The 23,635-nt window shown below is 42.3% G+C and overlaps 2 protein-coding genes across 7 annotated transcripts in view; one reads left to right on the plus strand and one right to left on the minus strand.

The window, feature by feature from the left end:
- Nucleotides 1-294: 294 nt before the first annotated feature.
- Nucleotides 295-11,211, plus strand: chst14 (carbohydrate (N-acetylgalactosamine 4-0) sulfotransferase 14). Its single transcript, XM_023953882.2, has 2 exons — nucleotides 295-709; nucleotides 10,031-11,211. The coding sequence occupies exons 1-2, from the start codon at nucleotides 428-430 to the stop codon at nucleotides 10,856-10,858; spliced, it is 1,110 nt and encodes a 369-aa protein (XP_023809650.1). The 5' UTR covers nucleotides 295-427; the 3' UTR covers nucleotides 10,859-11,211.
- cep135 (centrosomal protein 135) overlaps nucleotides 11,137-23,635 on the minus strand; it is a 33,162-nt gene continuing 20,663 nt past the window's right edge. For 4 of the 6 annotated variants that reach the window (XM_011473106.4, XM_011473125.4, XM_011473118.4 and 1 more), the window contains exons 13-24: nucleotides 20,638-20,706; nucleotides 20,385-20,521; nucleotides 20,082-20,197; nucleotides 19,836-19,990; nucleotides 19,171-19,226; nucleotides 18,888-19,056; nucleotides 18,701-18,811; nucleotides 18,428-18,613; nucleotides 18,121-18,330; nucleotides 17,796-17,998; nucleotides 17,624-17,713; nucleotides 11,137-11,724 (exon numbers count right to left, since the gene is read on the minus strand). In XM_011473106.4, coding sequence (XP_011471408.1) covers nucleotides 11,568-11,724; nucleotides 17,624-17,713; nucleotides 17,796-17,998; nucleotides 18,121-18,330; nucleotides 18,428-18,613; nucleotides 18,701-18,811; nucleotides 18,888-19,056; nucleotides 19,171-19,226; nucleotides 19,836-19,990; nucleotides 20,082-20,197; nucleotides 20,385-20,521; nucleotides 20,638-20,706 — 1,659 coding nt within the window. In that variant the 3' untranslated portion in view covers nucleotides 11,137-11,567. The remainder of the gene's footprint in view (nucleotides 11,725-17,623; nucleotides 17,714-17,795; nucleotides 17,999-18,120; nucleotides 18,331-18,427; nucleotides 18,614-18,700; nucleotides 18,812-18,887; nucleotides 19,057-19,170; nucleotides 19,227-19,835; nucleotides 19,991-20,081; nucleotides 20,198-20,384; nucleotides 20,522-20,637; nucleotides 20,707-23,635) is intronic. The other 2 variants (XM_078946465.1, XM_078946466.1) reach the window with 1 other exon arrangement.

The raw sequence follows: 23,635 nt of genomic DNA on the forward strand, positions 1-23,635 counted from the left end.
TCTTTCATTTTAGGTGGAAGTGGGTACTTTGTGTAAAAAGAAAAAGATTTGTTCATTTGGGTGGTTTCTAAGTCGCATCTATTGTTTATACTAAAGTTGCAGAAAATTAATTGTTTCAAGGTTAGAGTTATTAATTTATTGTTGCACGGGAATTCAAAATACAGATCTAAAATACAAACATAAATACATAATGAAGACTAAAATAAATGCCAGACAGAAAAACATTTATCCATTTTCATTTTAAAGCAGATTAGTTGAAGTATTTTATTATGACAGTTCCAACAGGAAGCAGTTTGGCCGCCTCGCTGGCATTGATCTTGGTTGAACTTGTAGTATGTGGTAGTAACAGTTACTTTCAAACTGTTAGAAACTACTTTCTAACTGTTACCCGAGCGGATCGATAAAAGCTGCGGGCGGGAATCGAACGATGCATCCGCGCAGACAAGCCTTCGGGCTGAACCGGCCGGAGGGAGGCCGCCGCAGCTCAGCCACAAACTTTGGGAGCGCCGTGAGCTCCCTGCGCCGGGGCTCCACCGTGCTGCCTTCCGTGCTGACGTTCCTGGTGATCGTCGCGTCCGGAGGCCTGCTGATGATGATCGAGAAGGGAATGCTGAACGGCATGGAGACGCCTGCTCCGCGGGGCAACGGCGGGCGGCCGGACCTCATCCGGCAGAGACGCGGTCCGGGTGGCGTGGACGTGGAGTCGCAGGTAAATCCAAACTTCGACGTGCAGCGGGGATCCATAGCAGCGAGGAACAGCAGCTAAAGGGACCGTTCAGTGCCTGATAGCATTTACTGAGGGAAAAGAGAGTTTTAGCTACAACAAAAGTTATCTTTTTTCATGTTCTTGTCCACACTGCTAAAGTTACACAATTTATGTAACTAAATCATTGCTGTCATGCGATCAGTGGCGGTTCTACACTGACTTACTCCCTGGGCGAGTAACCCCACAGGCGCCCCCCCCCCCCCCTCCGTACACCTACAAAATTTGACAACATCCTGTTGTGTTCCCTATCTTCTATTTAGCTATTTTACACAAAAAATGCATGACTTTTCTAGACTCGTATTACAGGGGGGTCAAACTAAGTCACACAGGGGGCCTAAGTTAAAAACACGCTTAAGGTTTTGGGCCGAAGAAGATAAACATTTACTGAACACACTAAAGCTAAACTTTTAAACCTTTTAAACTGAACTTTTTGAACATAAATATAAATAAAAGCAGGAACACAAGTTAAACCTTAAATAATATTTTGCTCCCCATAGAAATATATTCTGTCAAAATTATACAAATATGAACATGCTGCAGAACAAAACAAAGAAAGCCTGGAAATATTAATAAGAAATTACAAATCAAATAATTCCATTTTTTTTGCTCTTTTATCATTTTTTAGAGCATTTTTTTTATAGCCGGACTCCTGCTTCATTTTTAGCAATTATTTCTTAATGTGTGACGCCCTGTGTGTGTCTTTGTGAAACATATCAGAGGGATTAGATCTAAAAAAAAACTTATTGTGATTAATATGTTTAGGTCTTATAAAACATTAAAGACTAAATCATAAAACTCGTCAGTGGGATTACTCCAAAAATATTTGGCATTTCCCTAAATTTGTGCAACACCAACAGCAGAAATCCACCAAAAAAACTCAATCCATAAAAAATGGTCTGCGCTCATCCCCCCTCCCCCTCCCCTTCCCTCTGACACATGCGGCTCCGTCTCTATGACGGGAGGCGCAGCTGCGGCCCAGAGTTGATTGTCAGATAGAAAAAGACTCCCAATCACCTGTTAGTGTGATTCAGCCAGCCACCGGCGAGTTGCGCCCCCTTCTCGAGTTTTTTGACTAATGTTCCAAAGACTACCGCAAAGAGGTGTGGCCGCAAGCGTCTTGCAGCAGAGGGCGGTGGTCACGTGCGTGTCGGGTCTTTCTTTTTATAAGAAAAAATTTCTTATAAAGTTGCCACATCCAAAACTAACTGAAAAACTGCGCAAAGTATTGTGGGAAATAATCCCCATTGCCTGCTTTTGTCGAAATTGAGTTGAGCACGGGTGTTTGTTCTGCCCAATTCCTTTTCATGTGCCTGTTTTACGTTGTTTCACTCTGAGCTATTTCATCTAATTTTTTTTTTTTTTTTTTTTTTTTTGCACCATAAGTGTGAAGAGCAAATAGGATGAAGACATTCTTAAGAGTCTGATGTGTCAATGTAAAAGTGCTAAGTGTCGGCAGCTGAAGCAATTTCAAATTAAAAGCTACAAGCTTCCTCTTTGAATATCGTAGCACAATATGTAGCACAATATGAGTAACGCAAGCATCGGGCACAGCAAATGCCGCCCCCTATGAAGTGCCGCCCTGGGCGACCGCCCATATCGCCCATATCTAAAACCGCCACTGCATGCGATTAATTATTTATAATATGTAATTAAGGAATGTTGAAGTCCAAATTGACTTCCCTGGGTTCTTTAATTTGGAGTCAGAAGGACCCTGTAGAATTCAGCGCTGCCATTACCCCTTCTTTGGAGGCAACCTGCTCAATTCTGCCCCAGTCAGGCTCTATTTATCCCTTGTGCTATCTTAGATGCCCCCCCCCCCCCCCCCTTCCATTGACATGTTCTCCCTACCATGACAAAGGTAGATAAAGGTGGAAAGATTTCATGTAATCCATGGACACCAGTGAAGATCACAAATCATTGAAGAAAAAAGGTTCAGAGCACTGTCAGGGACACACTTTTTTCTGCAATACTGCTGCGTCATTCACTAGCAGACCTTATGTGCAGAAGTGATTGGTTCTGGACACATGACTCCTATTGTGAAAATCATAACCTCAGCTGCAAAGCAAAACAGCACAGGATGTTCAAGGTGCTATTGGAGATGTCTGCTGAATATGGTGAATATGAATATGGTGAATCTGAACTTGCATTTTTGACCGACATTACTGGAAAACAAAACCAGTTGAACTGCAAGCTGCAAGGCTATGACAATAATGTGCTGAACAGCTTCATGTTGTCTAGTGATGTAAGTTTTTAACCTAATTAAACCTAAACATGCCACCCTGTTACTAATCCAGTTGATATGGTTCTTCATCTGTGTCTAAGTGATATAGAAGAATTGTTTTTATATTTAAAGCTCTAAGCAAACAAACAGTTGTCTATATAAAAGACCTTTTCACAATTGTGCACTTTTAGCAGGTCTCTGAGTACATATGACCAATGTATGGTGGATGTTCACAGACTTTGTTTAAAATTGAAGGTGACAGTCTTTGGATGCAGTGATGCTTTTTTAAGTTAAGCAGTGATGCTCCAAGTCAAACATGTCATTTCCTGTTGCCATCAGGTGGCGCTACACCTGTTCCGGATTCTTCCACTGCAGATGTGTTCAGAGTCAGACTACAATCATGCACATCAATTTTAGATCAGATTAGATTATACATGGCTGAGTAATGGCCATTTGTCTTTTCGTGGCGTGTTTTCGAAATGACCTCCTATTTCGACGCGCTGCCACGGTCACAAACATCTTAAAAGCTTCGCAATTTAACATCGGACATGGGTCTAGTTTACAAAACCAAAGTTTGGAGTCATTATTCACAAATCTCAAGGAGTAGTTCGTTCTAGAATGAGGCCTGCAAATGACCAAAATACAGACAATGACATATTGACATCAATATAGCAGACTTCCTGTGCGACTGACAGCTTGGTACCAAGAGACTTTTCTGTAGGTATCCATCTGATGAACATGCCCTGAAAAAAATCAAGCTTGTATGTTAAAGCATGTGGCAGGGCTTGCAAAAACAAATTTTTTAGGTGGCGCTGTCAAGCCATTTTTGTGTATCCATGCCGATCTCCTATAAAATACAAAATTTTTCACGACTCCTGATGTGTGTGCAAATATTGTTGAGTTTTAGGGTATGTTAAAGGCCTCAAAAATGTGAAGAAAAAAATATAGATACAATAGGGTCCTTGCACTACGTGCTCGGGCCCTAATTACAAATGTTTCTATTTTTACATATAGTTTAGTCACTGTATTCTTTTAAAATCTTACTAACACAAAGTTAATATCATACAGCTGTGAGGATGGAGAGAAAGAATCAGGACAGATGGAGGAAAGAAACAGGTTGGTCTTTTAGTGGACGTTCAGGGCAAAGCCAGTTCATACCAAGTCAATCATTTTCAGATAGTATTCTTCATTTTAAAAAAAACATGCATTAGCAAGATGTTTAATTTATTTAAAACATGAAATAATTGTTGCTTGGCCATGTGATTAAGTGGAGAAGAACACAGGCAAGAGGTGAAGGAGACAGACATGAGGTTGTTGATGCATCTGATAGAAAAGAGAGCAGAGATGACTTCAGGGAGGATTAATTAAACTATTAAAGTCACAAAAACCTAGATGCTCAATCTGGTTTAAACTTCTGCTCACCACCTGTTCACTTATTTTGGGAAAACAAGTGCAGACATACATGACAAGTCAGTCCCAACAGAGAAGAATGAGGAGAGATGATCAGATGATGATGATGATAGAGAGAAAGAGAGACGATCAGCTGATGATGAAGAAGGAGAAGAAAACAGAGGTACAGAGGAGAGGGCTGGGGCCAGGCATTACTCAGAAGATCCTTCTTAATGGCCTTCACCTCACAAATTTGGGTAATCATTGAGGCAATACACGGTTGACAATGGCTCATAAAAATGTTCTGCTACGTCATATTCACAATCAGATAGTAAGTAAGTAAGATAGTAGTAAGCAATGAGATTTATACATTTAAACAATAAAGGTGTTGTGTGAATGTTTAGATAGCTTTAGGGGGGGTGGATGGGACGTTTTATTATGTGCATTTATGTCTGTGTGTTTGTGTGTGTGTGGGGGGGTGCGTTTTTAATGTGGCCGCATACCCCTATAAAATTAGGTAGTTGCGCCCCTGCCACGGGAAGGATATGGTGATCTGTGTGTAGGTGCGATGGAGGCTGCAGAAACAAGTCAAACATCCGAATCGCAGGTGTGCGTTTCCCCTCTTTAATCTTTGTATTTTTTATGGTACAACTAAGCCAGCACAATTAACTCCAAATTTATCGTCATCTTATATCGTAATAGACTGTGTTAACAGCGATAAATGGCTAGCTTAAATGTTTACACACATGCTAAAACAATCAGATGACTGCTTGACGTTTTAAACGAATTAAAAAAACGTCCTGTACGTGTTTGACCAATTAGATGGAGCCTTCTCATGCTAGGTGTCTGTCTCCTGTAGTGGGTGCATGAGAGTAAACAAGCAACTACCCTTATTTCCGGATTATAAGATGCTACTTTTATCACACATTCTCAACCCTGCGGCTTATTCAATGATGCGGCTAATTTATCCCGATGGAGAGACCACCATCGTGATGCTACGCCCTCGCCACGTTGCGCGTCAACACCATAAGCCGCGGTTACATGTGCAAAATATCTTGATGGGATCAATGGTCGGATTAGAATCCAACCGTGTACATGGGCCCAGAAAAATGTTTTCAGAATATAAAAACGTTCACTAAGGTCACACTTTCCGTCGGAATAAATCATTCGCACATGCGCAGTAGGGTTTGAAAACCGGAAGGGGATATAACTTCCGCCGAGCGGCTTTTTTTTTTTCAAACTTTATTGAATGTAACAATTCAATACAAAACAATGTTAAACAGCGCCGAGCGGCTATATACATTGACATGTCAGCTCGGTAAAATACGAGATGATCTTCTAAACGTGCTTTTAATAATGTTACGGTTATTATGAAACACCTGTTCGCTCATCATTTGAATTTTAATCCGTGTGGTCAGTGCTTTTTCTGAACGAAGCCAGGATTAACAGTATGCTAACACGGGCTAACAACATTAGCTTTGGGTGGTGCTGCTTGCTGGCTGCACGTAAACATGTAAGAATAACATCAGCCTTTATTTAGTCGGGACACGACTGGAAACACATCCGCGTGATTGTTTGAATGTTTTCTAAGGACTGAGCGACATTTCTGCTTTGAAGCTCAAACCCCTGTGTGTGCTGACGATCCGAGCTGTGCTCAGACACGTTTAGACCCGGTTCTGAGTTCGGTAGGTAGTACCCCTAGAGCTGCGGGACGGATCGCAGTCTTAAATCTCCCACACATACCGCTCATGTACCCCCCCCCCCCCTTCCCATCAAACATAAAGCTGTAAATCCGCCCTCCGCCGGTCCACTTCGCTTGTTAAGTGCGGGAGCGGACTACTTCTTTTCTATCTTGCTTGTTACTTTTTCTGTTAAAGTCATTTCCCTCAGTTTATACTGTATCATCGCGGATTAACCATTAGTTGGGAAATAAAATGAAAAAAGCAAAAAAACGAATAGCAGTTATATAAGAACGAAAAATGTAAAAATACCCCCCCCCCGACGATGTCATCGTCCATCCCGATGGTTGACAGCAAACATCGTCAACGGCCAATTTAAGGGACATCGCCCAACCCTAGGGGGAATACAGTATATGTGTCGGGGAAGACGCAAGTTTAATGTAAATTCCTGCTTTGTGAATGAATAGCACGAACAGACGCTCATCATGGAAAATGCAAGAAGAAATGCAGATGACGCAGCTTTCAAGTTAAAAGCAATCATTAAAAGCAGTGTGAAAACATCCACCATCACCAACGGCTTTGGAAAAGCCGGTCTGCTGTGTGACGGAGGACAGGCGAGCTCAGGCGTGAATTTACCTCAGGATGAGAGTGACACTGACAGCGACAACGAGGGAGAGACTGAGAGTGTATGGCGAAGAATGTCTGACGCTATTCCAATCCGACACTAAGGAAGAAGACTTCCATGGTTTCAGTGCACAGGAGGAAGATGAAGAAAGCTCTCAGAGACTTTTACATTCATGTTTTTTAAACTAGCCCTGTTAGTGCTGTGTAATGGTGTGTCACTGTTATGGAAGAAAACTTTCGGCGCATGAGCGCCTATAAGTTACTGCTGCTCTCCATGACTTTTTTTCCTCTCTCTCTCAGTGACTTTTACCACTAGGTTTTTTTAAACCAGCCCTGTTCCTACCATATTGCTGCCGTGTTACTGCCGCGTCACAGGCACTGTTTGGAAAGAAAAGCTCAGGTATATTATTACAACTATAAAAACTCTTTCTGTGTACCGTCTTTCTTTGTAAAAATATCATGTGTTGAACATGGGGTAGTGGGCTCAGGGTGCCAGGTGAAGCGGGACACACGGAGAGCAAGCGCTGCCTGGATTGTGCAACACCAGGATCATCTTGTGCCTTTAGATTACTCAGCTCATGCTAATAATGTTGTAGACATTTTTGTTATATGCCTTTATTTTGCATAAATGTATTCTTTGTCTGCCTGTCGTTTAGTTGGTGTCAGAATTTGACATACAAACAGCAGGTAATGCAGGAAAACAGCAGCACTTTATGAGATCATGAATAAACAATCCATCATTCAGAAAAAAAATCAGCACAGCGTTTTTTACCTATTTCTTAAGACTAAAAACGTTAAATATATTGCTGCTGCTGTGTTAATGTTTCAGATCAATTTACATTTAATATTGATTGAATTATTTTTCTCAGCATCAAATGGTTCAGTTGGTTAGAATGTATCTAGTTTAAATAAGGACTGACAGATTTTTTTTATTTCAGGCACTTTAAGCTTCTTTTCTGTTTTAGACTAGAACTTTTACGCTCATGTTTTTTTAACCAGCCCTGTCACTACCATATTGCTGCCGTGTTACTGCCGCGTCACAGGCATTGTTTGGAAAGAAAAGCTCAGGTATGTCATTAAAACTTTGAAAACTCTCGTAAATTTATCTTGTGTTGAACCTTCCCTGCGATTACTTTTTTCCTTTCTTTCCTCTCCGCTGAAGGCTGGATCTTCCTTCGGTTCTTCACTTCCCTGTTCAGACCCTCCATGGTGGGTTAATAAAGAATAATTCATCTTCTTCTGGGGGAAAGTTTCTTTTATCCCTTGTGCTATCTTAGATGACCCCACCCTTCCATGATGTGTTCTCCCACCATGAAAAAGGTGGATAAAGGTGGAAAGATTTCATGATATCCATGGACACCAGTGAAGATCACAAATCATTGAAGAAAAAAGGTTCAGAGCACTGTCAGGGACACACTTTTTTCTTTGATAAATTGGATTTGACAAAAGCCACCTGATCCAGAATTGTGACACAGTGATCACTTAAATGATCAATCAGATTATTAATATCAAAACATTCTTTAAATAAGTGGGGGTCAAACAGCACTGAAAAGCGTTCATCAGTTTTGGCGGTGATAATGCGCCTTTGAGACAATATGCTTAAGGAAACGGGTTGAGGAGTGCTGTTTAATTCAAAGAAGACACCACTATGACCCCTCAAACTCATATTCCCCTCTGAAAAGATGCTTTGTAACTTATGACCATAAGCATTTATGGCTCTTTCCTCCTCTGCTGCAGACTGAAGTTGGTGTTGGCTCTGCAGCCAATACCATGACAGCACAACACACCCGACTATTTGATAAGCCAAATAGTAATTCCAAATAGTCCGGATTTCATTCACTCATTTTCTATTCTGTTTTCCCCTTTCGGGTTCACGGGGCTGCCGGAGCCTATCCCAGCCACTTGTGGGCGAAGGCAGGGGACCCACTGGACAGTTTGCCAGTCTGTCGCAGGGTAGAACCCTAACCCTAACCCTCACTCTCACACCTACGGACAATTTAGATTAACAAATTAACCTATGAAACATGTTTTTGGACGGTGGGAGGAAGCCAGAAACCCAGGAGAAAACCCACGCATGCGCGGGGAGAACATGCAAACTCCACAAGGTCCCCATTGATATTCTGTTTCAGGTCCCCCAGCTGGCACTTGAACCGGGGGCCTTCTTGCTGTGACACAAGAGCGCTAACCACTACGCCACCGTGCAGCCCCGGATTTCTTTCTATTTTTTTGTTTTTTCCCCCGGATTTCATGAAAAATTATTTACATCTAAAACATATAATAAGGACCTCAATTCTCTGTTATGTAATGTTAGATCCATTTACGCATGTATAAGGGCTGTCAGATTTGGTATCTATTTGTCTTTTTTGTTTTGCTGGTTTGTTTTGTTTTTGGTATGTCTTTTCTAATTTTCTTTTGTTTTGGTTTGGTTGTTCGAAAGTTGTAGGGTTGTTGTTTTTTTCCCACAGTGAACTGCATCTCAGTTCTGTATTCTGTCCTTGTGTGGAATATTGTAATTTTGTCTTTAAAAATGAATAAAGTTTAAGTCATAAAATAAAAAATATAATAAGATTAAAGTAGTAATATTGTTGTGATTGCATATGTTGGATTTATATTGGACTCTATATTGTTTTATTTTTATTACTTTTGTTTTAGTTAAATAATATGATGGTGTTTTTAACATGTACTTTTAGGATTTTTCTCATGTTGGAGGACATACAAAAAAGAAAATTAAGATTAAACTGCATTTCTGAGTATTTCTTTATTCAAATTGTGGTGAATCAGGAGCAGATGAAAAAATACATTTGAACAAGCTTGTAGTTGTTACGTACAAACTGCAATTGGCAGGCCACAAGCTCCCTGCTCCACTCCATTCTGATACATCCACTTGAAGAAAAATCGATCCATGAATGTCTTTGTTTTCTTTGTCTGAGCTAGAATCTGGATGGAAGCTGTACGGCTGGATAGCACAGATATTGCTTGGCATTTTTGTTGCACAGCCAATGTCAGGTTGGGGGTGTGAGGGGCTATAAACTTGCAGGAGAGTGTAAAAAAAGGGATACACTTCGACAATAAATCAAAAGATGATCAGAGTGGGACTTAATGGCTTTAATAATCGATTTTGATATAAATAATTAGCCTTGTGTGAAACACCTAAAAAGCTTTGTTGCTAATGTCTCAAAGTCTTTTTTTGTTTCATCTGTAATGAAAATTAACAAATGATGACCTGCATGTAGTATTTAAACAAATGAGAGATCTAGAAACATTGTCCATTTATCTACAGTAAAACTCATATCGGTTCAAAGACGCACCTTACAAACACCTGTAAACTTACTGGTTTTTGTTGACTTTTAGATCCTTCAGGAGATCCGCAACCGGACCATCAAGACCATGTGTAAGCAGAGGAACATGCCTCACAACATCTGGTCACTAAGCCCGCTACAGAGGAAGACACTGCTGCATCACGTTCTGGTGAACGACAGGTACCGCTTCCTCTACTGCTACGTGCCCAAGGTGGCCTGCTCCAACTGGAAGAGGGTTCTAAAGGTCCTGAATGGAGCGCTGGAGAGTGTAGACGTCAACATTAAGATGGACCACCACAGCGATCTGACGTTTCTGTCCTCTCTGAAGCCAGAGGAGATCCGGTACCGCCTCAAGCACTACTTCAAGTTCATGTTTGTACGGGAGCCCTTGGAGCGGCTCCTGTCGGCGTACAGGAACAAATTTGGAGAGATTGAGTCCTACCAGAAAAAATATGGGGTGGAGATCGTAAAGAGATACAGAAAGAGCCACACCAAGGTCCAGTCTGTGAGAGGAGATGATGTGACCTTCACAGAGTTCATCCGTTATTTGGTGGACGAAGACGTGGAGCGCATGAATGAGCACTGGATGCCTATGTACAACCTCTGCCAGCCTTGTGCCATGTCCTACGATTTCATTGGCTCCTATGAACACCTTGAAACCGATGCAGACTTTGTGTTGCAACTCATCAATGTGCCTTCTTCTGTTCACTTCCCCGAAAGGCAGACGTGGTACAAGCCAGTTACTACAGAGACCTTACACTTTTACCTGTGCAGTTTGCCCCAGAAGCTTCTGAGAGAACTCCTCCCAAAGTATATCTTAGACTTCTCCTTATTCACTTATCCTCTTCCCAACATGACCATGGACCACTGCAGGCATTAAGGAGTGCCTCACCATTTTATAGACAATCATCTGTGTTTGCAGAGGGGTGCAAATTATTGCAATGCTGCTGCAATGCTGTTTGACCAGACTTCAACCCACTAAAGCTTGAAAAGGTTTTAAACCAGCCTTAAAGTATCTGTTACAATAGTTGTTTTATTACACAATGACAGATATGGTCAAAATTGTTTTTGTATTTGTTCATGGGAAGATTTAAAAGTGAAAAAGACTTAGCAGGCAAAAGCACACAGCATGTAATGGAATTGGACCATTTACTGAGCTTCATGGTTTATGTACACCTTTATTTTGTTAATAACTTAACATAATAAAAAAAAAATACAAGTTTTGCCACATAATGCATGTTTTTCTAACATGTAAGAGATAAAAATGTTGGAAATGAAAGGATTTTTCAATAACTCGGAACATCATACTGACAGAACAAGCTGCTTATTCTGAAAGGAAAAAATCTAATTTCAAGCAGTAGTTTCTGCTTATTTCTTTCTAAAATTTGGATGATTTATTGAAGAAAATAGTACGGTAATAATGGGGAGTGCTAGAAGCGATTTCATTCAGCATGCATTTCTGGAAGGATTTGTGTCCAACTCACTTTTCAATACAGAATTTTTCTCTGCTGTCCTTGAAAAAGAGATGGGTAATATCCAGAGTGCATGCAGAAATGAAGGATGTCAGGTCTCTGACACTCAAATTCAGGTTACTTGTCTGCTGACTTGTCAGAAGAGCGCTCAAGAGTTTGGAAGATAGAGTGTTGGGAGGCACCGTGAATGCCGCTGGAGGCTGTGAGGGAAGAGTTGCTGTCCAGGGATGAGAAGGAAAGACCCTGTCTGCGCATCTCCTGAACCACCCTTTCACTGAAAACACACAAATGTTTACATTTAGTCAGTTTTTGCATTTGCAAAAAGCAACATCATTTTTCACCTGCGGAATATTGCTAAGATCAGAAATATACTTTCTAAGAGTGATGCGGAAAAACTCATCCATGCATTTGTTACGTCGAGGCTGGATTACTGTAACTCCTTGTTAGCAGCGTGTCCTAAGAGTTCCTTAAGAAGTCTTCAGCTTGTTCAGAACGCAGCAGCTAGATTGTTAGCTGGAACTAGCAGAAGAGATCACATCACTCCTGTGTTAGTTTCACTTCACTGTTAGCCTATAAGGCCTTACATGGAATGGCCCCGTCCTATATTAAGGACCTCATAGTCCCTTACCACCCAATAAGAACACTTCACTCACTAAATGCAGGACTGCTTGTGGTTCCTAGAATTAGTAAAAGTACGGTTGGAAGTAGAGCATTTAGCCACCAAGCCCCTGTCTTATGGAATAAACTCCCAGCTCATGGAAGAGAGGCCGACTCAGTTTCTACATTCAAAGTTAGACTGAAAACATTCCTCTTTGGACAGGCTTATTGTCAGACTAGTTAGTATTCAGAGATTATTTAACTTAATGTTAATTTGTTTAAATTAAACTTAATAGTAACTATTTCTTTTAAAAGGCTGCTAGAAGTTGAAGCTGGGGTAACTATGGTGCTCTGGGGTTCTGTCCTCTTTTCTCTTCTACTTCTACCCTTCCTCTCTTCTCCATTCTTGATCATTATTCATCATTTAGTTCTCCATGCCTCTGTTTGGTGCAGTGCGATTCATGTATTGTCCCTCTTTTCCTCTCCCCTCCTGGGGAGTGGGAGTGCTTCCAGACTCCTGTTGGCTCATCCGTGCTCCAGTTGCTGACAGTCTACCTCGCCTTTGCTCCTGCTCCTACACCTGGCTGTGGATCCTGTCTCAGGCTCATCTCTGGCTCGTCTCTGCTCTGTACCTGACAGAGTACCTCATCTCTGCTCCTGCTCCTACACCTGGCCGTGGTTCCTGTCTCCGGCTCGACTCGCGCCTTTGACTGTCCCCCCGACCACAGCTGGATGAAGCTCGTCTGCTTGATTTTATATATGTAGTTGTAGATTTAGATAAGTTAATTCTTCTCTAAGAGTTCTGGTAAATCACCTGTCCGTCCTGGGGGAGGATCCCTCCTTCATGTGGACACCCCTGAGGTTTCTTTGTTTTTTCCGGAATCCGTTTTTTTTTGGGAGTTTTTCCTTACCGCGAAGGGGGGTCTAAGGGCAGGGATGCCAGTATAGCTTAGTCAGTTTGTTAGTTCATTTTAGTATTTTCCTATTGAACTCTTTGTATTCGTGATCCTTTTGAGTTCATGTTTCACTTCGAAGCCCATCGAGACGACTGTTGTTGTGATTTTGGGCTATACAAATAAAATTGAATTGAATTGAATTGAAAATTGAACATCAGTAAATGCACTCTAAAAATACTTTAAGTTCCAGTTTTAAATAAGTACGCAAGTACTGAAAATGGACTTTATTAACCTCATTCACAACATCCAACTGTTAAACATAAACTGGGCTGGGGTCTGGCGGGCCTGGTGCTGTGCTAGTCCATCAGGAAGGTCAGGGGCATGAGTGGTGGTGCTGGACCTACTGCCCGTCGGGTGCGGACTGGGCTCCTTCCTTGCTGGCTCAGCCTCTGTCTGCGGCTGGCTGGCCGCCTCCTGGCTGCCTGGTTGCCCTGGGGGTGACTCTCTTTGGGTTCACGTTGGCACCCGCCTTCCATTCCACTTTTTGTCGCTGGTAGACACCTTGATTCATTTGGGGCAGGGGTCGGCAACCTGCAGCTCCGGAGCCCCAGGCGGCTCTTTCATCCTTGAGCTGCGGCTCTCTGTGGTTTAGTAAAATAACTATCATATTGTAAGATTGTAAAATAGTGCGGAGGGGGCGTGTCTGCACAGCTGTGAACGTCGACCAGAGTCTATTATGGGATGGAAAGTTCTTTAAAAAGACAGTCATTAGCAATTAAATTTGCGCCACAGCGCCCCGACTGTCGTGTCAACTTGCTGCTATGATGACCGTATGTTGCGCTGTGTGTGTAGATCACACTGGGGGGGTTACGCGGGAGGTAAACAACTTGGAGCTCCAGAGGATGTGAACAGGTAGAGAAGCGCAGGCGGGGCTCAGACTCACTGCTGATGATTCCAGACCGGCAACAAACAGCTGCTTCCTAATAAAAAATAGTTGTCATCCATAAAATTGAAATAATTTATTGGTTTTCTGTATTTGAAGTAGAAAAAATGGAAACAAGTGTACAAAAGATCAAAAGAAACGCTCATAAATAATTAAAATAAATTAATTATGAAATAAATATCCTGACAGCATTTGCGATATTTCAGCAAAATGATTTTTTTCTAACACCCTTAGTGTTGCGGCTCCCTGTACTTCATTTCTGTGGGAAACTTATCTAATTGGCTCTTTGAATGGTACAGGTTGCAGACCCCTGATCTAAGGGCTTGTGGGGATGGTCTTGTGGACGGGGGCACAGTGAAACATCCGGGCTCATCTCTCGCCGGTTCGCCCCCAATTTTAACTTTCACTTTAGACACCACACAATGCTTGCCACCACACACACAGCAAATACACACTACACTTGCAGCAGCGGTTCTGCTGCTTGGCAGCACTGATGCCCGCCACCCCACTGGAGACCCCCCCATTTTACCTGCAGCACACACACTGCACCCCCACACCACAATACATAGGTGGGTTTGGGGAGGGGCGGCCGGTCTTCACCCGCCTGGCTTCGTCCTTTGCCCACGTCTCTGTGTCCGGCGCCCGGATCTGGTTCCCCATATGATCACATGATTCACTTCGGCAGCGTGCATGTATCTCCTCCCCAATGTGCACGTGCACACTGCTCCCTGTCTGCTTTACCTCTCCTGCTAACCCACAGTGTATTGATGGACAGATATCTTCCATTTATCTTAGTGTCAGAATTTCAGGTTTGGATATAATATTTGCCTTTCTGCAGATCTAGCATAAATATCACACAGCTTAAAATCATAACCTATTCAAATTTGCCACTAGGCACTTGTATCCCCTCACTTTCTCCCCCGCTCTCTTTTTTTATTTTTCTTCTAAACCAACCCCCACCTTTCCCCTCTCACTCCCCTTTAATTAAATTATTTATATATAGAGTACAAACCAAAGGTTTGGACACACCGCATTCAAAAAAGTCTTCTTTATTTTCATGACCATGAAAATTTTAGATTCACACGGAAGGCATCAAAACTATGAATTAACACGTTATACATAACAAAAAATAACAAAATGTCATCTTGTAGGTTCTTCATAGGAGCCACCTTTAGCTTTGATTACTGCTTTGTTCACTCTTGGTATTCTCTTGATGAGCTTCCAGAGGTAGTCACCTGAAATGGTCTTCTAACAGTCTTGAAGGAGTTCCCAGAATGCTTAGCACTTGTTGGCCCTTTTGCCTTCACTCTGCAGTCCAGCTCACCCCAAACCATCTCCATTGGGTTCAGGTCCGGTGACGGTGGAGGCCATGTCATCTGGTGCAGCCCCCCATCACTCTCCTTCCAGGTCAAATAGCCCTTCCACAGCCTGGAGGTGTGTTTGGGGTCATTGTCCTGCTGAAAAATAACTGATGGTCCAACTAAACGCAAACCGGATGGAATAAAATGCTGCTGCAGGATGCTGTGGTAGCCATGCTGGTTCAGTATGCCTTCAATTTGGAAGAAATCCCCAACAGTATCACCAGCAAAGCACCCCCTCACCATCACACCTCCTCCTCCATGCTTCACGGTGGGAACCAGGCATGTAGAGTCCATCCCTTTACCTTTTCTGCGTCGCACAAAGACACGTTGGTTGGAACCAAAAATCTCCAATTTGGACTCATCAGACCAAAGCCCAGATTTCCACTGGTCTGATGTCCATTCCTGGTGTTCTTTAGCCCAAACAAGTCTCTTCTGCTTGTTGCCTTTCTTTAGCAGTGGTTTCCTAGCAGATATTCTAGCATGAAGGCCTGATTGACACAGTCTCCTTTGAACAGTTGTTGTAGAGATGTGTCTGCTGCTAGAACTCTGTGTGCCATTGACCTGCTCTCTAATCTGAGCTGCTGTTAATCTGCCATTTCTGAGGCTGCTGACTCGGATGAACTCATCCTCCACAGCAGAGGTGACTCTTGGTCTTCCTTTCCTGGGGGGGTCCGCATGTGAGCCAGTTTCTTTGGAGCGCTTGATGGTTGTTGTGACTGCATTTGGGGACACTTGCAAAGTTTTCCAGATTTTTCAGACTGACTGGCCTTCATTTCTAAAAGTAATGATGTCCACTCGTTTTTTTGTACTTAGCTGCTTCTTTCATGCCATAATCCAAATTCTAACAGTCTATTCAGTAGGACTATCAGCTGTGTATCCACCTGACTTCTGCACAACACAACTGATGGTCCCAACCCCATTTATAAGGCAAGAAATCCCACTTATTAAACCTGACAGGGCACACCTGAGAAGTGAAGACCATTTCAGGTGACTTGAAGCTCATCCAGAGAAGGCCAAGAGTGTGCAAAGCAGTAATCAAAGCAAAAGGTGGTTACTTTGAAGAACCTACAATAAGACATATTTTCAGTTGTTTCTCACTTTTTTGTTTTGTACCGTAATTAGCGGATTATAAGCCGATGTGGCTAATTTATGCATTTTTTTAATGCATTTTTTTCTAACGACCGCTAGGGGCGCTCGAGCAGAGAGGGTAAGAGTGAGACAGGGGGAATACAGTAAATGTTTCGAGGAAGACGCAAGGTTAATGTAAATTCCTGCTTTGTGAATGAATAGCACAAACAGACCCTCATCATGGAAAATGCAAGAAGAAATGCAGATGACGCAGCTTTCAAGTTAAAAGCAATAGTTAAAAGCAGTGTGAAAAAATCCAGGAGGCGCGTGCGGCGCAGAGGCGCCTATGAGTTACTGCTGCTCTCAGTGACTTTTACTGGTATGTTTTTTAACCAGCCCTGTTAGTGCCTTTTCTACCATTCTGCTGACGGTGTGGGATTTTTGATAACCGTGGTGATGAAGCAGCAGCTTCCAGTGTTCCGGTGTCGCGGTTATAAATTATAAAACAAAACAAAAAGGGGTTTATACAAATTTACACCCTGGTGACCCAAAAATACATAACCGGTTTTAGTAACAGTAAAATCTGTCCAACACAAAAGGCTTTCAGATCTCATCTATTTGCTCAGTTGTTGGACAAAACAAGTTGGAAAAAAAACAAAAAAAACAAACTGCATCATATGCAGACCACTACCTGCCCCATGTTATGGAGACGATGTTCTCACGCATCCACCAGGCTCATATTTGATTAAAAACATAGTAATTTCATGAGAATTCCATACATTGATAATTTAAAAACATTTTACAATAGACCATATCTCTTCAAAGCAGACGGTTTACACCCTTACAATATTGGTTCTCGTCTTCTCAGCATGAAAACTGATCTCACCCTTGAACCAGGACACCCACAACCCTGATATATCATTCTCTGCCTCACAGCACCGTCTACCAGTCCGCATCACCAATAGACATCCAAAAATTTTTATTAATCTCCACCTGCCTCTCAGGTTGTTTCCTCAGAGCATAGCAGAGCCAAGCCATGCATTGTATGCATTGTGTATGGGTAATGGGGGCAAAGGGGGGGGGGGGGTAATTTCTTTCTCTTTTTTGTATTTTCTTGTCTGTTTTTAAAGACTGCATTTTTAGTTCAAAGCATTAAAAATCAGGATCATTACAGCATAAATATGATTATTTGAAGGGAATATTTTGATCTTTTTGAGACTGCAAAAATAATGAATTAAAGTAATTAGAAAACAATGCTTTCTTCCACTCCTTAAATGAGCAGCTTCATTAGAGCATCACGGCGCTCACCGCTCAAAGCGCTCAGTGGTCACTTGTCTCTTGAGGACGTCCTTCTCTGTCTGGAGCTGAGACAGTCTGCCACGGAGCTGGGACACCTCCCTGGCATGTCACAAATACAATAAATTCAAAAAGAAATCTTAAGTTAATTTGGTTCAGAGCTGATGGAAGGAGGATTTCTTACGTTTTGTTGTCAGCCATGGTGACCATGTCACGAAGGACTTTCAGCTCAGACTCCCTCTCACTGGCAGCCAGGTGAGACTGGAACTCTTTCTGCCGGGTGGTGGAGATCAAAGTTTCAAGGTTACGTACGGTCAGCCGCTCGCTGGCGAGTTGCTTCTTGAGTAGCTCCACCTCTGATCGCAAATCTGCCAGTTCTCCTGTTAACTACGACAAAGCAGCAACATGGCGAGATATGAAACTTCAGCTGAGGTGTTCAATGGAAACCAACCAACAAGACCTGGGCTAAAGATGTATACAAGAAGACCTACAACAACTCCAGTTCTCACCTTTTCCAGCTCCATGCTTTTGGCGGTGAGTTGCCTTGCTGTTAACTCTTTTCCTGAGTCCAGTTTGACGCAAAGCTCCCTGACAGAAGCCAGATCTGAAAGTGCAGAGACCTTCTCCTGCTGCTCTTTGTGGAGCTCCCCCTCCAGCTTGGACATCCCATGAGCCAGTGAGGACACTCTGGTCTCGTAGGCCTGAAGTACTTGGATGTGCTTGGAGAAAACGTACAGTGTAAAGACACTGGATCTAATCCAAATCTAGACCACATGGAGGAGAAAACTTCCATTCTGAGGTTACTTTGTGTCTCACCTGCTGGATCTCAGTCTCCTGTCGTCTGACTGTATCCCTCAGTTGTCTACGTTCTGCATCGGAGGAGAGAAGCTCCAGCCGGATGGAGTTGTTCAGGCCTGCAGCTTGCTGCAGTTTTTGGTCCCGCTCCTCTACCTCAGAATGGGCCATCCGGAACCGCTCCAACAAATCCCTGTTCTCCTGCTCCTGTGGGTCAAACCTGACAGTGAGCAGAGGAGGTCTACAGAGGACAGCATCAAAGCTGGAAATGTGGTGATGACAGGATTCTATTACTTTCGTAGCTATTAGCTTTTCTATTCTTGACACTTCCGAAATGTATGAGTGAACCCTCAGCTTCATCTCGTCCTTCTCATGCAAGGCCTCCTCCATCTCTGCATGTATGGCCTGGAAAACACACACAATTTTTAGGAATATAACAGAGACGACTGGAACTCTGTAGGGACAATAGTTTATTGTTTACCTGGTTCTCACGGGTCATGGTGGTCAGATCATCTTGAAGTCTTTTGTTCTCTCTGATTATGATCCCTTTGTCCCTTTTGAGAGCAGCCAGCTCCTCCTGACAGGCGTCCAGCTGCCGTCTTTGACTGCTTATCTCCCTCTCACGGCTTTTTAAGGCGCCCTGCAGCTGGCTGAAGGGGCCGGATTCACAACAGGATTAGTAAAAAGAATAAAGTACAGAAATGTTTTGTTTCATTGGTTTTATAAGAGCATGTTAGTCACTTCTGTAAAAACAAAGTACTCACGCTAGTGAGACATCCATGTTTTTGACTGTTTGCCTCACATCTTCAAGGGTTTTTTCCTATGGACATAATGCACACACTTCAAAAATAATTTCTAATGTACATGCACAGAAACCATGAATTTTCCTCTGGTCTTAGCTAGAGCACAAGCTTTAACCCTTGTGCTTTCTTAGATGACCCCCCCCTTACATTGACGTGTTCTCCCTACCATGACAAAGGTGGATAAAGGTGGAAAGATTTCATGTAATCCATGGACACCAGTGAAGATCACAAATCATTGAAGAAAAAAGGTTCAGAGTACTGTCTAGTGGGTCTAGATGACCCAACTCCCAATGTTAAAGTGCCTAGGATAGCACAAGGGTTATAGACCCACTTCAATCATTTTTCCATCATCTTTCTGATCTGTCAAATCGTTCCCAGTGTCTTTTAATTATGTGATGCTGGTTTTTAGCCAAAATGAAAAAACCTGTGTTGTTTTTAAGGATATAGTTTCTGAAGAGTGGCAGGACGTCACTAGAAATTCACAAAGATTAAATTAGGAAATACTCAAAAAAGCAGTTCTAGTCTTAATTTTCTTTATTTAGGTCCTCCATCATGAGAAAAATGCTTGAAATAAGTGCGTCTTCAAAAACCTATGTTGTCACGATTAGTTCTGTTGTGGCCCTCACCTTTTTGGATAATTCCTCCTGGAGCACAACCAATTTTTCCGTTTTCTGATCCACATCATCTTGCAGAGCATCCTTCTCTCTATCCAGAGCAGAGATGGCCTTTTGAAGACTGGCTACTTCCTCTCTGTGCTTTGAGCTCTGCTGACTAAACTCTCCTGTGAGTGAAAGACATTTAGCCAACAGACCAACAGCCACAGCAATAAAAGACAGCGTGGGGCTGGTCATAAGCAGCATGGGGAAATGTACCTAATCTCTCCTCAAATTCCTCAATCTGCTGATGAGCCTTCTGCAGCTCACTCGTCTTCACAGAGAACCTGTGTTGGTAGTCAGAGATTAACTGTTCCATCTGTTCCTTCAAAAGCCTAGAAATAGGAAAAGAAAAACTCTCATCAGCTAATGTCTAAACATTTCAATATATGTTTTAGTCTGGTGTAAGCCTCAAACTTTAGCTGGACTTAATTATGAGCTCTTTCAGCCTTAAATGCACCAACGGTACATTCTTCTGGGAAGAGCTCTGCAGGGATAGAGATGCTACAGACAGGGTCACACCTCAGAGCGTTGGCTTCATCCCTCAGCTGTGACAGGTCCTCTGCATTTTGGAGTAACTTTGGCTGATCATCTGCAGCCTTTCCTCTCTCCTTTAGCACACACAGCTGTGACTGCAGGTTCAGTCTTTCCTGCTCCAGCTACACCTCATCGGCATAGGAGTAAAGGAAACCCAGTCAGCTCAAGTCTGAGGAGTGAACAGTTGGACGCTGTTGTGAACCTGTTTCAGTTCTCCTCCTTTGTCTGTGGGACTCACATTCTGGACGGTGCACTCCAGATCCAGAATCCTCCGCTCTTCTCCTTGCTTGTCTGTGAGAGCTGAATTCTGGGTAAGCATACATGAGCAATAATTACTATGGTACATGCTTCACATTAACAAGAGGACATTGATTTATTGCTTGAAGGAGGGAGGCTCATCATCTGATGGTTGACTAATAATATAATATTATATTAATATTCACGGTTTCAATAAAGCAGCAGCATCTGGCACTGAACGGCCACACAAAGCATCTGCTCTTCCCAGAAAGCCATAAAATCCGTCCTGCTAAAAATCCTATTTATAATTAAATTATAGTCAATGACAAAAGTGTTTCCAGTTCCAGGAGAGCTGGGATTATACAAGAAAGTAATTAAGTGAACTCTCTATGACAAACTTGCCAATTAATAGAGTCAATAGGTCATGTACATGTATGTATGAGGACAAATATGTCTATTTAAAATTAAGAGTAATTATAATGGTATCATTTACATGTGTATGTGGATGCATATACAGTCAGGACCATAAATCTTTGGACAGAGACACATTTTTGCTAATTTGGTTTCTGTACATTACCACAGTGAATTTTAAAATAAAACAACTCAGATGCCATTGAAGTGCAGACTTTCAGCTTTTATTCCATGGGTTGAACAAAAAGATTGCATAAAAATGTGAAAAACTAAAGCATTTTTAAACACAATCCCTTCATTTCATGGGCTCGTAAGTAATTGGACAATTGACTTCTATGCTATTGCATGGGCAGGTGTGGGCAATTCCCTTGTTATGTCATTATGAGTGAAGCAGATGAAAGGCCTGGAGTTGATTAGAGGACTCGTGCTGCATTTGGAAGATTTTGCTGTGAACAGACAACATGCGGTCAAAGAAGCTCTCCATGCAGTTGAAAGGAGCCATCATTAAGCTGAGAAAACAGAAAAAAACATGCCAGAAACTGCCACAGTATTAGGAGTGGCAACATCAACAGTGTGGTACATCCTGAGAGAGAAAGAAAGCACTGGTGAACTCAGCAACGCAAAAAGACCTGGACGTCCATGGAAGACAACAGTGGTGGATGATGGCAGAATCATTTCCATGGTGAAGAGGAACCCGTTCACAACAGCCAACCAAGTGAACAAAACTCTCCAGGAGGTAGGCGGATCAATATCCATGTCTACCATCAAAAGAAGACCTCATGAAAGTAGATCCAGAGGGTACACTGCAAGATGCAAGCCACTCATAAGCCTCTAGAATAGGAAAGCTAGATTGGACTTTGCTGAAGAGCACCTAAAAAAGCCAGCAAAGTTCTGGAAAACATTCTTTGGACAGATGAAACCAAAATCAACCTCTACAAGAATGATGGCTAGAGAATAGTATGGAGAAGGCGTGGAGAAGCTCCTGATCCAAAGCACACTACATCATCAGTAAAACACGGTGGAGGCAGTGTGATGGTCTGGGCCTGCATGGCTGCTAGTGGCTAATATTTTTAAAGAGTAAACAAAGATCCATATACAGTGATCCCTCGCTATAACGCGGTTTACTTTTCACGGTTTCGCTACTTCACGGATTTGCATCGTGCATTGTGTTCTGCATTCTCATTGGCTAAAAAGTCACTCTGCTTCTTTTCTACCTGTGCGTCAATGGCGTTGCAGTTTAATATGTACACGTACGTAAAACAGCTTGCCAAGTTTACATTACGTACGTGCATAGAAAAAAGAGCGACAACAACTGCCTATCACTATGTTCTTCTCCTGAACAAACACAGCTGCACCGCGGGCTTAAAAAGAAGAAAACACTGCAGAGCGGAGTCAGGATGCAGCGGCTCAGTCTGAAGAGCAGTGAAATACACCTGAGTCACTATTTGTCCGACTGTACTTTGTATTCTTTTTCATAATCATTTTAAATTTTCTCCCGTTTAATCCAATTACTCGGGTCGCGGTGGGCGGGGCTAAGCCTTCTGTTCACATCGATGATTAAAATAATTATTTGACAGTAAGGGAAAAAGTTATTTGTTGAAAAAAAAAAACGTTTCTAAAGTACTTTTATTTGAGAAACAAATGCTTGAGCCTGTGAAATGTTTTTTTTCTTTCTTTTCAATTTAAAATAGAATATTTAATTGTTTCAGGGTGTTGAAACATCAACACCCTGAAACAAAAAAAAAATGAATTTCAACTGAAGTTGCAAAATCGCTTTGAAGCCTTGCAAGAAGAGGAAAGTTTGGAGGAAATGGCACTTAACATCACAAAGACCGTTAAGGACTGTGCTATGGAAACACCAGGAAAAGAGGAAAGACGGCGAGAGGAGAAGCTCAAGCAGGAAACTGAAGAACTGCTGAAAGAAAGGAGAGCAATGGCTAAAGAAAGATCTGAACGACCAAGAGAGTACAACAAATTGTGTCAAACCATCAGGAAAAGACTGAGAGAAGATCTTAGAGAGCACAACACCAGGCGAGTGAAAGAGGCAATTGAGAGTGGGAAAGGATTGAAGAGAGCAAAAGAAAAAGAAGGCTACAAGGTTCTTATATCAGCTTTGACAGAGCAAGATGGAACCGTCATCACCAACAGAGAGAGAATTCTTGAGAGGTGCGCAGAATTCTATGAAACGCTATACAAAGATGCAGCCCAGAACATCAGAAAAGAAGAAGCAGAGGATGTACCATCAATCCTTGATAGTGAAATTGAGCATGCCATAAAAGGTATGAAGAATAACAAAGCACCTGGAGAAGATCAGATTGTGATAATGAAAATGCTCAAAGCCGGAGGTGAAGCTGTGAGATCGAAGCTGACAACACTCTTCAATAAAGTGATAACTGAAGAAAAGGTACCCAACGAGTGGAAAAATGCCATTATAACACTCATATTTAACAAGGCAGACAAGAAAGACCTTGCTAATTAAAGACCAATCAGCTTACTCTCCCAAGTCCACAAATTCTTCATGAAGATCTTGAAGAATAGGATGAATAACAATCTGAGTGACCACCAGCCGCCAGAACAAGCTGCCTACA

This window comes from Oryzias latipes, chromosome 4 (assembly GCF_053564925.1).
Source record: "Oryzias latipes strain Hd-rR chromosome 4, Olatipes_Hd-rR_3.1".
Classification (NCBI taxonomy): Eukaryota; Metazoa; Chordata; class Actinopteri; order Beloniformes; family Adrianichthyidae; genus Oryzias; species Oryzias latipes.

Excerpts from the sequence above, each read along its gene's own strand:
- chst14 (XM_023953882.2), top strand. The coding sequence starts at position 428 with ATGCATCCGCGCAGACAAGCCTTCGGGCTGAACCGGCCGGAGGGAGGC. Across the intron at positions 710-10,030 it reads GCGTGGACGTGGAGTCGCAG|ATCCTTCAGGAGATCCGCAA; the intron begins GTAAATCCAAAC and ends GTTGACTTTTAG.